The sequence below is a fragment of the Mesoplodon bidens genome, assembly GCF_964165515.1.
Source record: "Mesoplodon bidens genome assembly, chromosome: 3".
NCBI lineage: Eukaryota > Metazoa > Chordata > Mammalia > Artiodactyla > Ziphiidae > Mesoplodon > Mesoplodon bidens.
The window spans coordinates 138,467,249-138,482,030 of NC_138178.1; the positions used below are offsets into that span (position 1 = coordinate 138,467,249).

Sequence of the window (14,782 nt, forward strand, 5' to 3'; positions counted from 1 at the left end):
ACTGGCCTTGTGAAACACACACACACACACGACACACACACACATGCACACCCACTTAAAATAGTGGTTATGTGTTTTATATATATACACACACACATACACACATATATATATATATATGATTAAGCACATGGACTCTGGCATTCAATCTTATCACCAACTAGATGTGTGAACCTAGACAAGCTATATAACCCAGCAATGTCTCCTCATTTGCAAAACAGAGACAATAATTTTATTTTATTTACATAATAAACTTTTATTTGCACTTAGAGTGCCAGGCACTGTTCTAAGTATTTTACATTATCAACACTTTTTATCTTCATGATAACCTTATAAAGTAGGTACTGTTATTATTATACCTTTTTATATATTAAGAAACAGTGGCTCAAAGTAGTTAACAACTTGCCCCAAATCACATCCAGGCCATCCAGTTTCAGGATCTGTGGTCTAGGCCATCCTATTATATGTGCTACCTCACGTGGCTTTTATGAGGATTAAATGAGATGGTACACGTCAGCTGCTTGGTTCATTGCCTGGCATATCCTACTGGCTTAGTAAAATGTGGTTTTTGTTAGTAAGAATGAGAATCATATCACCATCACCCAGAGACTGTATTAGGGAGAGACAGAGATGGAAGCTGTGGGCATATTGTGACCGCATTTCTGCTCCCCAGTGGACTCTGGGTGATGTGGGCACAGGGAAGATGGAAGATGCCTCAGGTCAGGCAGCTGGAGTGGACTCACCTGTTTACATCCATATGTATATCTACATCTGTTTACTTCACCCTCTGCATGTCTTTATGTGTATGTGAGAGGGAATGATCAATAAGGCAGTAAAGTGACACTTCAGGAAGAGGCTCAGTCATACACACAGAGGAGGGTTTATTTTCACTGAGGACTTGGGGGATTGCCACAGTGATGGGTAGAATGAGAATTGCCAAACTCACCTGTTTGCGATTCGGAGCATTCTAACTCATCAATTTCCTCCTTGTCTTGTGGTAACAAAAAAGGGCTCAAAAAGGACATTATTTCTGCTGCTTCTCTGAAATTGTGTTTTTTATAAAGGACCAGAGGATGAAATTTGTTTTCCTTAAGTACTGTAATTATAGGAACATTGTTGCTGAAATATTTGACTAATGGTTTCTTTTTTCTCTATTGTCTTGAACAGGGGTGTATTTGGGAAACAGGGTTATCAATGCCAAGGTAAGAAAACATTTTAAAACTATGTTTAATCTTGTTCCTGTGTTAAAAAGTGATTATACCAAGAGGAAACAGGATACATTCCATTAATATTTTGATAAATAACTCTCTGTAGGTCAAATGAGACCCCCATAGAATTACAACCCTTTAGTTTTGTTTAAATTTTAGCCATGTCTTTTTGTAGACAAAGTAGAGGGGATGTTTTTATTCCTGAATCCAGAATACCTATATAAGTGTAGTTGTTTAAAGTTTTGTCTCTGTAGGATCATGAGCATACTAAAAGGTAATGCGATTTTGTGAGCAGGACCCTTGAGTCTTGAAGATAAATTTTTGGTTTTTTACAATCCCCTTGTCCATAGGGATGAGAAGTAGCACAATGCTGATTTCTCTTTACCTGAATTGGAAATAGAAGCTATTATCCAAGTTGCTCTTTTGGTTTTCTGAATTTAGTTAAATGTGAGAATGTTCAAAGTTAGGCTGTTAATGGTCTTGTAAGTTATTATCCATTCAGTTTATTTTGATTTTCACAATTCTAAGATAACCTCAATTAGTGTTCCAGAAGAATTGGAATGAAATAAAAAAGGAAAGAGTAAAAGAAGACTCCTTAATCTGGAGGTTTAGCCAGGCTGGATTGGACTTTTCTTTTATTTGGGCCTCCCTCATCATTAACTTGAGTGTCATCTCACGGTTTGTCCATATGGCACCTATTATCTTAATTTGCACCCTACAGATCATTGGTAAAATAGTACTGCCTATCGTAGAGTGGTAACCTGTGGTAAACTAGGTACACATAAAGAAATCCCACCTTCTCTTCTGAAGGAGGGGAAGTAAAACATTATTTCCCTTAGAAGAGTGGAATAAGACATGCATTTGGATGTAATTTTGACTTTAATATGTATGAACAATTCTACTGAGTTCTTCAATTTAGGAAAAACTGAATTGATCTGACAGCAATAATTGACCTTCTGCTATTAATTTCAGCCCCAAATGAGAGCATAGTCCACAGGCCAGAATCAATGTCACTTTTTGGGTTGGACCTCTCCAGCACAGGGGTATGCTCTGTCCATCTCATGCATACAAAGATAACTTGAGAACCTCTTGGTAAACAAGATTACATTTTTGAGTTTAAAAATACATGATTTGTGATGTATCTGTTGTTTTTTTTTAGTTTATTTCTTCTACCAGGGCCTGTAGTGCCAGGATATTTGAAGAGCTGATTTTCAGTGGGCCACCTGTTAAAGGACCAGGAAAGAACACTGGTCAGGAGACATGAGAACACTAATTTGTTCACATCTTGCAAAGGGATATAAAACCACATGCCTAGTTGGAAGGATATACCAATCATGCTAAAAAGAGCAAACAGATTAAAGCAGACTTCAGAACAAGGAAAGTTATAAAGGATAAGGAAGGGCATTATGTAATGATAAAAGTCAGTTTTCCAAGAAGACATAAAAATCTTTAACGTATATGCGCCTAATAACAGGGCATCAAAATACTTAAGGTAAAAACTGATAGAACTGCAAGGAGATATAAACAAATCCACTATTATAGTTGGATTTAATTTTATTTCGTATCTCAGCAATTTCTGATTCTGATTGCTCAGCAATTTTCTGCCTGATCCAGCAGGCAGAAAATCAGTAAGAATATAGTTGACCTAAACAGCACTATCACAACTTGATCAAATTGACATTTATAGAATTCTCCATCTAAGAGCAGCAGAACTCACATTCTTCTCAAGCTTACTAGGAACATTTACCAACACAGACCACATTCTGGGACATTGAAACAAACCATAACAAATATAAAAGAATAGAAATCATGGAAAGTATCTTCTCAGACCACAGTGGAATTAAACTAGAAATAAATAACAAAAAGATAGCTCAAACACCTCCAAATATTTGAAGATTAAGCTACATATTCTAAATAGCACATGGGTCAAAGAAGACTCAAGAGGAAATAAAAAATATTTTAAATCAAATGAAAATACAATTTATCAAAATTTGTGGGAGGCAGTGAAAGCAGCACTCAGAGGAAAATTTAGAGTATTAAATGCATATATTAGAAAAGAATAAAGGTCTAAAATCAATAATCTAAGTTTCCATCTTAAACAGGAGAGAAATTTAAGCCCAAAGTGAGCAGCAGAAAATAAATAACAAAAATAGAGTGGAAAACAGTAAAATTGAAATTAGGAAAACAATTTAAAAATCCACAAAACCAAAAGCTATCCATAATTCTCCAAAAAGATCAATAAAATTGATAAACCTGTAGCCAAGCTGACTGTGAAAAAAACAAATGCCTTGAAATATAAGATTTTTCTATGTGAAGGATTCCCTCATATAAAAAGACCAGTTCTCTGGGCACTTTCAATTTGGTTCTCCTGAGAATTCAATCTGATGAAAGCTAGATTTGTTTTAGATTATAATGCTACTTGCTGACATGTCATCTGTCTTTATGTATTTAATCCTAGAAACTTCCATATGTCTTGAAAGATCTTAAAAATGATGTGTATTTTCATATTGCTTCATTGCACATGTTCATCCTTTAATGGAAACTGGACTCTGTACTCTATCAGTTGTCTGAATGAAAATTTTAAAAAATGTTATTTAGAAAGTTCTAACTATTCAAGCCATGGATTGGGTCATTCTGCAAATACTTAATGAATGCCTACTTTGTTCAAGTCATCCTGCTGGCTGGGAATCCTGAGGACATTAGAGGCTGTATGTGGAAGATCTGAAATGAGGGAAGCCAGCTAGAGTTTGTAGGAGACTAGAGGAGGGAGAGAGTTTCAGTCTAGAAGGGGAGCCATGGGGAGGATATTTTCATAAACGAGACATTTTTTAAAGTTGTGTCTTGTTACACATTTAAAGTTTAGTGATACGATAGGAAAAGAAGATACCCCAGGGATTGAGAGGGACATGGACAGTGTGTTGGGGAGAATGAAGACTTGCTCCAGGAGGAGCACCTAGTCTAGTTTTTAGTGGAACAAAGAGCCCCCAGAGAAGAAAAGTGACAGGTGAGCCTGGGGTGGGCTTGGGAGAGCCTGAAACCCATCTGGGAAATGTCAACTCTAGTTTGACTGACTGTGAGACACGATGGAATGCTTTAGATTATGGGCCTGAGGTGGCCAGAATCATATTCCTCTGGAGGTTGGGGCAGGAAGGAGTAAAGCCAGGAAGGATGACATTAATTCCGGACCTGAGTATGAATAGTTCAAGCGTGAGCAAAGGCCTGAGTTAAGGTGGTGGTAAGGAATATAGGAAGAACGGGAGCGCTGGCTGCCATCATGTGGGCCCACCGTCTAAATCAAGTCACCGTGGCCTGGTGCCTCCAATAAATGTATAATCGCTGGATTTAATTTCCTAGTGTGCACCTGTGTCGTCCACAAGCGCTGCCATCATCTAATTGTTACAGCCTGCACCTGCCAAAACAATATTAACAAAGTGGATTCAAAGGTAAGATAGCAGTTTGCTGATTAAGTGCCTGCATGAGCTCAGGCGTGCACATTCTCTCTATCTCACTCTCTCGCTCCATCTCTCTTGCTCGCCCTCTCTCCCCCTCTCTCTGCCTCTGTCTCTCTTTCTCTCTCTCTCTCCCTCCTTCCCTCTGTCTTTTTCTTCCTCCCTCTCATTCCCAATTCCCTTCCACACTCCTTGAAGCCAATGGTGGTATCAGAATTGAAATTTCTCTCCTTTTTATATTATGGCATTTGTATTTCTATACTTGCATAGCTTGACCTGTCCTTGAAACGACTCCATTAGTGATCAGCTGGGTAAAAGCTCTAGGGGTCAGTTCTACTAATTTGAAGAGAGATTTCCCTGAGTTTGGCATCAGATGATTGGGATTTGAACGTAGAATCCAGCCTCTGCTAGCCAGCTTCTCTCTCAGCCTCAGACCTAAAATAGGATCAGTACTACAAGATAGAATCGATATGGTAAGTATGTTGTTAAGTGTAAATTGCACTTCCTAAATAAAGTGACTTTTGGCCCCCTCCAGCCTCTCGAGGAATTTCAGGGAGGATCTATCTATACATAAAGGCTTGAACATCCCTCTTGCCCTTAGCATTGCATCCAGCTGAGGTGGGCGTACATTCTAAATTCTGGAGGTAGAAGGCACTTGGAGTATTACCAACAGTTAGCAGTGGATTTACAGATGCACTGAAGAGTCCGACTCTGGAACTTGATGGTTCTTTTCAGTATACACCCAGGATTGCTATAGAGTACACACAGAGGCGTGTGTACTTTCTTTTATGAGAAAGTGGCCAGAAACATTTCAAGAGGAGTAATATTGCCCCACAACTTGTTATGTGTGGCTCTGTTGTTATTGCTTCCAACTGTGATATAGACTATAGAGCCTATGCCTAATTTAACTATTCACTGGAAACAGTATGTGAGATTTCACCTGGTCCTGAGAAGTGATCGTCTGTGAGATAAAAGCAGAATCTTTGCACTCAGATATCAAAATACAAAGACAGGCAGAGGCTGGAAGGGCTCAATAAGATCACCAGTTGAATGTCACTTTGGAATAAATTCCTTCTGGGGTGCCCTGTCCTCTGGGTGTCACCCCATCCTCATGACACAATTTCTGGAAGAACTTGTGGTGATAGCAAGTGTATGTTGCCTATAAAAGACTTGTTGAATCCTGAAGTTAAAAGGTTCTAGAAATAGACATGGGTGTGAGGAATTGGCCAGGAGAGAAACACAGCCAAGGGAATGTAAAAGGTGAAATGAATATTTAAATTTCTATTAATCTCCCAAGATGGTGGACAGTTTAACGTATACCACACATTTCTGTCCAGCCAGTCTTGTTCACTAGAAAATGTGCTTCGTCTGCATGGTAAGGCCTGGGTAATTCATCGTGGCTGAGCAGTAATAGTATACTCATCTCAGGTGTCATAGTAACACTTTGCATTTGGTGGGCTCCTGTTACAGTTTTCACAAAAGGTGTGGGTATGGAATTTCAGCTCTCGTCCTCCTGTTTCCGTGCTACAGATTGCTGAGCAGAGGTTCGGAATCAACATCCCACACAAGTTCAGCGTCCACAACTACAAGGTGCCAACGTTCTGTGATCACTGTGGCTCCCTGCTCTGGGGGATAATGCGACAAGGACTTCAGTGTAAAAGTGAGATTCTGGAGTGCTTGGTACCCACTTCCTCTTGAGAATACCTTGCTGCGAGCTTTCAGAATTCTGCAGTTCAGACTCTGACCTAGGACAGATGGTTTTAGATACCTTGTAGATGAACATCTTAGTGGCTCTCTCTATATGTATGTGTCCCTTGTCAGGAACGTAAAGAGAGCTACATGTGATCCACAGATTTCCTAACCATGGAATGTTTACTCACTTGCTAAATGAAATGTCCCGTCTAGTTAGCTAGGCTGCTGGCTATCCTCTATCTAGTACTGAGTACAGCCTAGTCATTGTGTATTTCCATAGGTATTTGAAAGAGGAAAAGTTGGGATCTGGTCAGAAAGGGAAGATGGTAGGAGGTGAGGTGGCCAGCAGAGAAGGTTGAGTTATGAGTAAGAACTAGCAGGAGAGTTGGTTTGATCACCTCACCAGAAATAAGCAGGAATTGAGTTATAAAAGCATAACTGCAGGGCTTCCCTGGTGGCGCAGTGGTTGAGAGTCCACCTGCTGAGGCAGGGGACGCGGGTTCGTGCCCCGGTCCGGGAAGATCCCACATGCCGCGGAGCGACTGCGCCCGTGAGCCATGACCCCTGAGCCTGCACGTCCGGAGCCTGTGCTCCGCAACGGGAGAGGCCACAACAGTGAGAGGCCCGCGTACCGCAAAAAAAAAAAAAAAAAAGCATAACTCAGTCTGCCCTGTGTCTTCTCAAAGAGCATGATAGAGATCAGAGAGTAGGTGGAACGAAGGACACTTCAGCCTTGGCCGTGTGAGGGCATATGCACTTCAACAGCCATGTCCAGTGGAGCCTGAGTTTGGAGCTTTTGCCTCAGCAGAGGATACGGATATGGGAGCTGGTCCCTGTCCTATTAGGAGCTGAGGGGCTGTTGGCCTGGAGTCATCTCTCATTGAGTGTTGCTGTAACAATCTGGCTGTCGTGGGGTGCACTGTCCTCTGCTGAAATACATGTGAGTTTCAGCCTGAAGCCTGAGACACATTCTGAGTCACCAGGGGAGGCAGAGTTCATGTCAGTACAACGGGACAGCTTCCACGGGCTGCCTGGGCTTAACCAGACCTGCTTCTATTAACAGAAAGGGGCTAGTCACTTGTCTTTAAGAAAGGCAAATTCTTTTATTTCTCCAGAGCACCATTTAATTTTTCTTTTTTTATAGATACCTGAAATAATTCTTTTTCAACCAAAACAGCAGCCAACTCACATGTAGCTTTGTTTCAGGCACTGCTTGATCATTAGCTGGGTGGTGTCACCCAGGTGTGGGTTTCTAGTGTGAAAGTCACGTTCTGCTTTCGTATGGTTGTTGCCGACAGGCAGAGCCATGGGTGGGGTTCATCTGCATTGCACTTGTCCCTGGTGCTGCCGAGGGTAGCACGCCTGCAGTATTTCAGCTCCTATCATTTTTGCTTTTATTGTCACGTGGAGCTTTAGAAAGGCCACTGCAGGCTTGTATGTCTCCGTACCAGCCTTGCTGAGAGAGGTGGATTTTCTATGAATCTAATGAAGCTTAAGCCTTGGAGCTCCTCCCTTGCAAGGTACCTTCCAAGTTCTCTACTTGATGAAGTGCTCTTTTTCTTAAAGAGGATAACCCTAAATTGCATAACTTCAGGCACCACGAAACCTGGCTCTGTGTATGCTTCCAAAGATGGGCTGACACACCTCAACGTATCTGACGCTGCTTTATCCCTGCCTCCGATCAGCAGGGCCCGTGTCAAGAAACCATGTCAGAACTCCGTGCTGATTAAACCTCGGCTCTTTCATCATCCCAAGTCAGCTTCCTGTGCACCAGGAGCTTAGCTTGCTTCGCTCTCCTCTTCCAACTGCCACTTGCCTTGACCTTTAAAAAAAGTTGCTTTTTGTCACCCATGAAGCCACAGGCTGCAAGCACTGAGAAATTCAGCTGCTGCACAGGATACCACGTTCTGTGCTGTGAGGGCCACTCAAAGACAGTGCTCAGAAAAAGCTTTACTTAGAGGCTTTTCTCTCAGAAACACCAGTTCCATCCTGTCTGAACAGCCATCTACATGTGGCTGTTAGATTGCTACCTTTTATTGAGAGTTACAAGGAATGGCATAAAGTCGACTGGCACGTTTCCTTGTTATTTAATCGAGTGAGCTATTGCCGTGATGAATGTTTTGATCTCTGTATTGAATCATGCTGGGAAATCAGTGATGACTTTTAAAATATGATTTAAGTGAATGTCTTGCATCAAGTCACAGTGAAAACAAAAAGAAAATTGAAATGTATTATTCTTCCGTATGCCAGGCTTACTGCTTTTGCACAAAACAGAACTAGAGAAAATCAGGGATTTACTTACACTCAGGGGTCGTTGTGAGTGTCAGTTGAATTTGATGAGAAGATATCGTTATTCAGCCTGTGCAGTTCCTCAGTCACGGTCTTTCAGGTTATCACAGCTCTCTTTCACAGAACATGTTGACGTGGCTCCTTTCTGAATGTGGATTCCCTTTTCCTCTTCCATCCAGTATGTAAAATGAATGTACACATTCGATGTCAGGCGAACGTGGCCCCAAACTGCGGAGTGAATGCGGCGGAGCTGGCCAAGACTCTGGCAGGAATGGGCCTCCAACCCGGAAGTATTTCTCCCTCCTCGGTGAGACTTTGCTATTTTCATATTTTGTAATTTAGAAGTTGTTCAGATGTGGCGAGCCCTAGTATTGTGCGTGGCATAATCGAAGTTCCTAGTCTCGGCAAATACAATAAACAGATTTATTGCATTTTTAAAGAGCATTTTGTTCCACAAATAAGGTTCTCTATACAATTATATAACAAGAAATAATGAGCGTGCAGATATAGCAAGAAACAGAAAAGGGATTTTTTTTTTTTTTAAGCAGCTTCCTGTCATCGTGGTCTGGTGAAAAGCCTGGAATCCAGGGTCCTCGGTTCTGTTCTTGTCGGGGCCCCCGGCAGTGCAGTTGACGACTAACTATGGGCCTTTGCTTCCTTTTCTCTGAAGGGGTTGAACTTAAAGAGCTGATGTTCTCCACGGGCCTGGAATCCAGTGTTGTGTAGTATTTGTTTATGGATCGTGAATTTATCTCAAGTCCAGCCACAGACAGGAGTTCCTTCCTCTCACAGGGAGTGGGTGGAGCATGTCAGTCGCTGTGCATGTGTTTTGTCCTGCCACCGCCCTGAGTGACCCTCCCCCACCTGCTGTTGTCCATTAGAGCTTCAGCCACATCCCAGGCCCACATCCTATTGCCGCCTTCCTGGCTGTGGTCTGCTGAGAATTGGGAAAGAGCCATGGTTATGGCTGAGGCTTCTGAAATGTGTAGCTTGATGCCGGGTTCAGGAAAATTCTAGACTTAACTGTCAAATATCTCTGGGCACTTAGGAAGGGAAGTGCAATCACTGTCAGGTTCTTGGTTATCCAAACAATGTCATCACTAACCACCCCATTTCCTTTTCACTGAAGGGCCCTGCCTGGTAAAGCAGGGGCTTGGATTGACATTGCATTTCTTGATTTCAGGAAGGCGTTGGCAGAGTCCTTCAAGTCTGTGTGTCCTTCTTGTGGACAGACAGGCAGGATGCTATACCATGAGGGGGATTTCCAGTGCATGGGACAGCTGTGCCTGAAGAGTGTAGGTTAGGGATTTTGGCCTGGCCCAGGGCTTCTGAAATACCGTGGAAATAAGCTGAGCCATGTGGCACAACCTCTAGGAATGGGCATCGCCACTTGTCACTTGAACCAAGTATCTTTCATGTTCTGATACTAAATAGTGAGAAAGCCCAAATTACCTGTTAGCTGACAGTACAGCATTAAAGAGAGACATCTTTAGTCTATCAAAAGAGAAGAATGGGTTAAACAAACAAACAGACAAAAAGGTTGAGAAACACTGGATTTAGAGTTTTCTGGCAGGGGAAGTATTTAAGTGGAGAAAGTGAGATTCAAGCTGGTAAAATTTTTCCACCTTTGAAAAATTTATGATCAGAAATCTAGAGGAGAAACTATTAAAATAATGGGATTTTAAAGGTGATCCATTTTATATCTTCAATCACTGTTTCACTGGGTTGAGTAAGAAAAATCCTTGCAGTTTCAGGGTATTGCCCAGCTGTTTATTACAAACATTGCTTAGAAGTTGCCCCAGATAAGCTTTTGTTTTAGCTAAATAGGTCAAATGCTCCAAGATGTCAGATTTTTGGTCCCTTATCTGGTGGTAGCTTGTCTTATAAATATCCCAAGGTAGACATCTGCACGTCACCTTGTCTTCAGGTAGCACCCTCCCTGGGATGAGTCTTGTACTAGTGGGATGGGACTAGAGAACTCCCCGAAGAGGCCACACCTACTTCTGGTTCTATGTGGTGAACCGGGAGCTCTCATTGTGTTGGTGGTTAACCTTTCTGGAGGGCAAGTTGACCATGTATCAAAAGTCTTCACAATTGGCCCAAAGAGTTGCCTTTCCAGAAAGTTATCTTAAGAAAATAGACGAGGGCTTCCCTGGTGGTGCAGTGGTTGAGAGTCCGCCTGCCGATGCAGGGGACACGGGTTCGTGCCCCGGTCCGGGAGGATCCCACATGCCGCGGAGCGGCTGGGCCCGTGAGCCATGGCCGCTGGGCCTGCTTTTCCAGAGCCTGTGCTCCCCAGCGGGAGAGGCCACAACAGTGAGAGGCCCGTGTACCGCAAAAAACAAACAAACAAACAAACATCACTGCCAAATGAATACATCTGTAGTCTGTCCATGGGCCTAAGAGCTGTCAGGCTTTGTGCTGCTGTTCTGAACTAGACCCTCCTGGGTCAATCTGACCCTTCATATATTTATATTAACTTTTGTTTCTCTTTTATAATTTAAAATATTGTATATAGAAATGTTGCTTCATTCTTTCTTGGTGTGGCGTGGTGCTCAATTCTCTGAGCAGTTGTGAAAGCTACTATTTGCAGGACTTGGACACCAGGTGGCGCTCTTGGAACTTTGGCCACCCTGTAGAAAGCCACCACAAGAAACGAAGTGGACCAGACTGAGACATTTTCTATATTCTCCCATTTGAGCACAAACTGAAACTCGGTGGCTTAGATATATTTTAAATGATTCTGACCCAAATACAGTAAGCACAGATCAGGAGTTGGTGCTGAAGCAGTTTTGAGTGGCAGAACCTAATCCCATGTCAAGCTGTATTGATCTTTCCCCATGTGTTGTATTGAGGGTTGAAGCTGCAAGTATGGTCGTCTTCATCCATAAATGCTTCATGCTCCACTGTGATTTCTGACTCGATGTATTCCTACTCTTCTTCGCAGAATCTTGTTTCCAGATCAACCCTAAGACGACAAGGAAAGGAGAGCATCAAAGAAGGAAATGGCATTGGGGTTAATTCTTCCAACCGACTTGGGATCAACAACTTTGAGTTCATCCGAGTACTGGGAAAGGGCAGCTTTGGGAAGGTGAGTCTTGGCTCCAAGTGTCTGGGTGGTTAAAGGACGCCTGCTCCATGCATGTTGTTGGCCTGTGCATGTCTGTATACACATGCCCATCTCCCACGTGCCATCTGCCTTCTGCCCCAGACGAGGCCACACCCTAAGAGCTGCATGAGTTCTCATGCTCCCTCCTCCTGCTTTGCCATAGGTGATGCTTGCAAGAATAAAAGAAACAGGAGACCTCTATGCCGTGAAGGTGCTAAAGAAGGACGTGATCCTGCAAGATGACGATGTGGAGTGCACCATGACAGAGAAAAGGATCCTGTCTTTGGCCCGCAATCACCCCTTCCTCACTCAGTTGTTTTGCTGCTTTCAGACCCCTGTAAGTATGACCCACCTTCACTGCCTCCGTGGCCTCCTTTCTTCAAAAGCTGAGATCACAGATGTTGAAGGTTTCATAAAGTAGAGTATTAGAAACTTTGGGGGGTTGGACTCCTAAGGTAGGGTCATTCGAAGTATCCAGTGACTTCTGATGGCCAGAACCAATGAGCTAACTGCTTCCGTCCTTTCATGCTGTCCTGGAGAAGGATCACTTTGAGGGTTGTGTGTCCTAAAATTGAAAACGTCTTCATACATAAGTCTTCTCTAGCAGAGTGAAGGTTACAGAAGTCTAAGAATACAGTAAATGTCATGGGCTGCTTATTTTGGTGACTTTAACCTCAGCTCTGTTGCTAAATGCTGAACTGGTTCTGACCCGGGGAAAAGAGTTCAGACCAGGATAGGCCCAAAGGGGGCACCTTGATTTGTAATGTCCCAAGGCATTGCTCCTGGCCTCAGTTAAGTTAAGCTTGATTCTGTGGGCTGATTGTGGGATTCTGTCTATCCCATCATGTTGTGCAATTAGGAATGCTTTTGGCTGCAGTTAACAGAATATGTGACTGACAGTGGTTTACACAATAGGAAGGATGAGTTTAGTTCATTAGTACAGACTTTTTTCTTGGGAAGTCTGACAGTAGCAATGTTAGGGTTGGATTAGTTGCTCAGTGACATCAGACATCTCTTCCCCGTGGGTCTCAAGGTATTTGCCACGGCCCTAAACATCACACCTCATATGACAGCATCCAAAGCAGGAAGCTTGGGGGATGGAGGCAGAAGGGCTTCATGGACCACTCTCCTTTTATCAAGGAGAGAAAAAGCTCTCCTAGACCTGAGTTACAGGCTCATCCTGAGCTGCAAAGGAGGCTGGAAGAGCAAATATCTAGTCAAGATAAGCTGCTTTATCATGATTGGCTCGCATCAACCTTGACTTATCCCCTGGGGCAGGACACTCTGTAGCCCATTCAGAACTGGGCTCCTGTTGTCAGTGGAGAGGGAAGAGGGCTCCTGTGAAGGCACCAAGAGGGTCTGGCACAGATATTTCTTAATCTTCTTGCTGTCAAAGGCATTCTGAAAGAATTCAGGACACGTCCCTTGTGTCTGCTACCATCAGGGATGTAAAGGGTGTGATGGGAGCAGGATGGGGGCGTCCCACCTGGTCCAGTGATGCTGCGATGCATTTCTAGGGAAAGTAACAGCTATGCCGGAACCAGAAGGGCCAGTCAGAATTAGTCAGGCAAAGAGAATGAAAGTGAATACGGAATAAAGGTTAAACAGCTCAGGCATGGATCTACTAGTAAATGGGAACGGGAGGTGTCAATAAAGCTCATGAGCATAAAATGTGAGGTTGAGGAGGGTCCTGATGAGAACTAAGGCTGCAGAAGTAGCCCAGGCCGCTGTAGGCGCTGTTAAAGGAGCTAGGGTTTTAGTGCTAAGAACAAATGGAAGACATTTAAGCAGAGGAATGACATATCAGATTGCATTTTTTAACTATTAAAAACCATTTTATTTTATTTTTTTTGCAATGGGTAGTATAAGCATCCTCCAAGTATCCATACCCTCTCTTTGAAAGGAACAATTATTACTAGTTTCAAGTGTAGCCTTTCAGAGAATTTTTTTGCACACAAAAGTATACACACACACCACATATATACATCCATATTTATTTTTCTAAAAAGCACAAATGATAGTATATACTTGTCCACCATTCTGTATCCTTTTTTAAGGAAAAAAAATCCAAAATGGTTTTATTAAGGAAGTAAATCTCTGTAATGCATCTTGCAAAATTTACACATTTTAAAAAATAGAGGTATAATTGACATGTAACATATTAGTTTTGAGCGTACAAAATAATGATTTGATATTTGTATATGTGATAAAATGATCACCACAATTAGTCTAGCTAACATCCATCGTCACACAGTTACAGAATTTTTTTCTTGTGGTGAGAACCTTTAAGAGCTAATTTCTTAGCAACTTTCATATATGCAATACTATGTTATTAACTGTAGTCACCATATTGTACCTTGCATCCCCATTCTCCTTATTTTTTTGAAAAAAATGTAATAATGTATCTTGAGATTGTTTCATATTTGTATATACCTGGCTGCCTCATTTTTAATGGCTACATACTTTTCCATTTTAAGAACATGATACAATTTATTTAACTTGTTTCCTATTGCTATATATTTAGGCTATACTTAGACTTTTATTTCAAAGTTGCAGTGAGTCTCCTTGTACTTTTATCTTTAGGTACTTGCGCTATGATTTCTATATGATACACTATTAGAAGTGATATTGCTTGGTCAGCAGTAGATGCATATATAATTTCATCTAGTTGGCCCTCTCTCCCCATCGTGGTTAAAGATAGCTAACACTTTATCATTTAAATACCAGGCACTGTTCTAAGTGCTTTATGTGTATTATCTCAGTAATCCTTACAGTAATCCCATGAAGTAAGTGCTGTTAACATCACTCCCATTTTACAGATGAACAAACTGAGGCAGGAAGAAATTTAGCTTCCAAGTGGCAGACGTTTTAAGTCTGACTGCTGAGCCCAAGCTCTTACCACTTGCTGGCTGTATTTCTAAATTCATACTCCCAAACCATGTGTGAGAAGGCTTATTTCCCCCACCCTCCTGTCATGGCGTGCTACTTATCATTTTGATGGTTGGAGAGATTTTTAAAAAGGTGTCTTTGGAGTT

At 42.2% G+C, this 14,782-nt stretch overlaps 1 protein-coding gene across 1 annotated transcript in view; it reads left to right on the forward strand.

Moving 5' to 3' along the window:
* Nucleotides 1-14,782, forward strand: part of PRKCH (protein kinase C eta) — a 225,723-nt gene that overhangs the window by 124,273 nt on the left and 86,668 nt on the right. The window contains exons 4-9 of the mRNA XM_081228102.1: nt 1,168-1,202; nt 4,563-4,651; nt 6,188-6,317; nt 8,818-8,945; nt 11,586-11,729; nt 11,911-12,084. Coding sequence (XP_081084228.1) covers nt 1,168-1,202; nt 4,563-4,651; nt 6,188-6,317; nt 8,818-8,945; nt 11,586-11,729; nt 11,911-12,084 — 700 coding nt within the window. The remainder of the gene's footprint in view (nt 1-1,167; nt 1,203-4,562; nt 4,652-6,187; nt 6,318-8,817; nt 8,946-11,585; nt 11,730-11,910; nt 12,085-14,782) is intronic.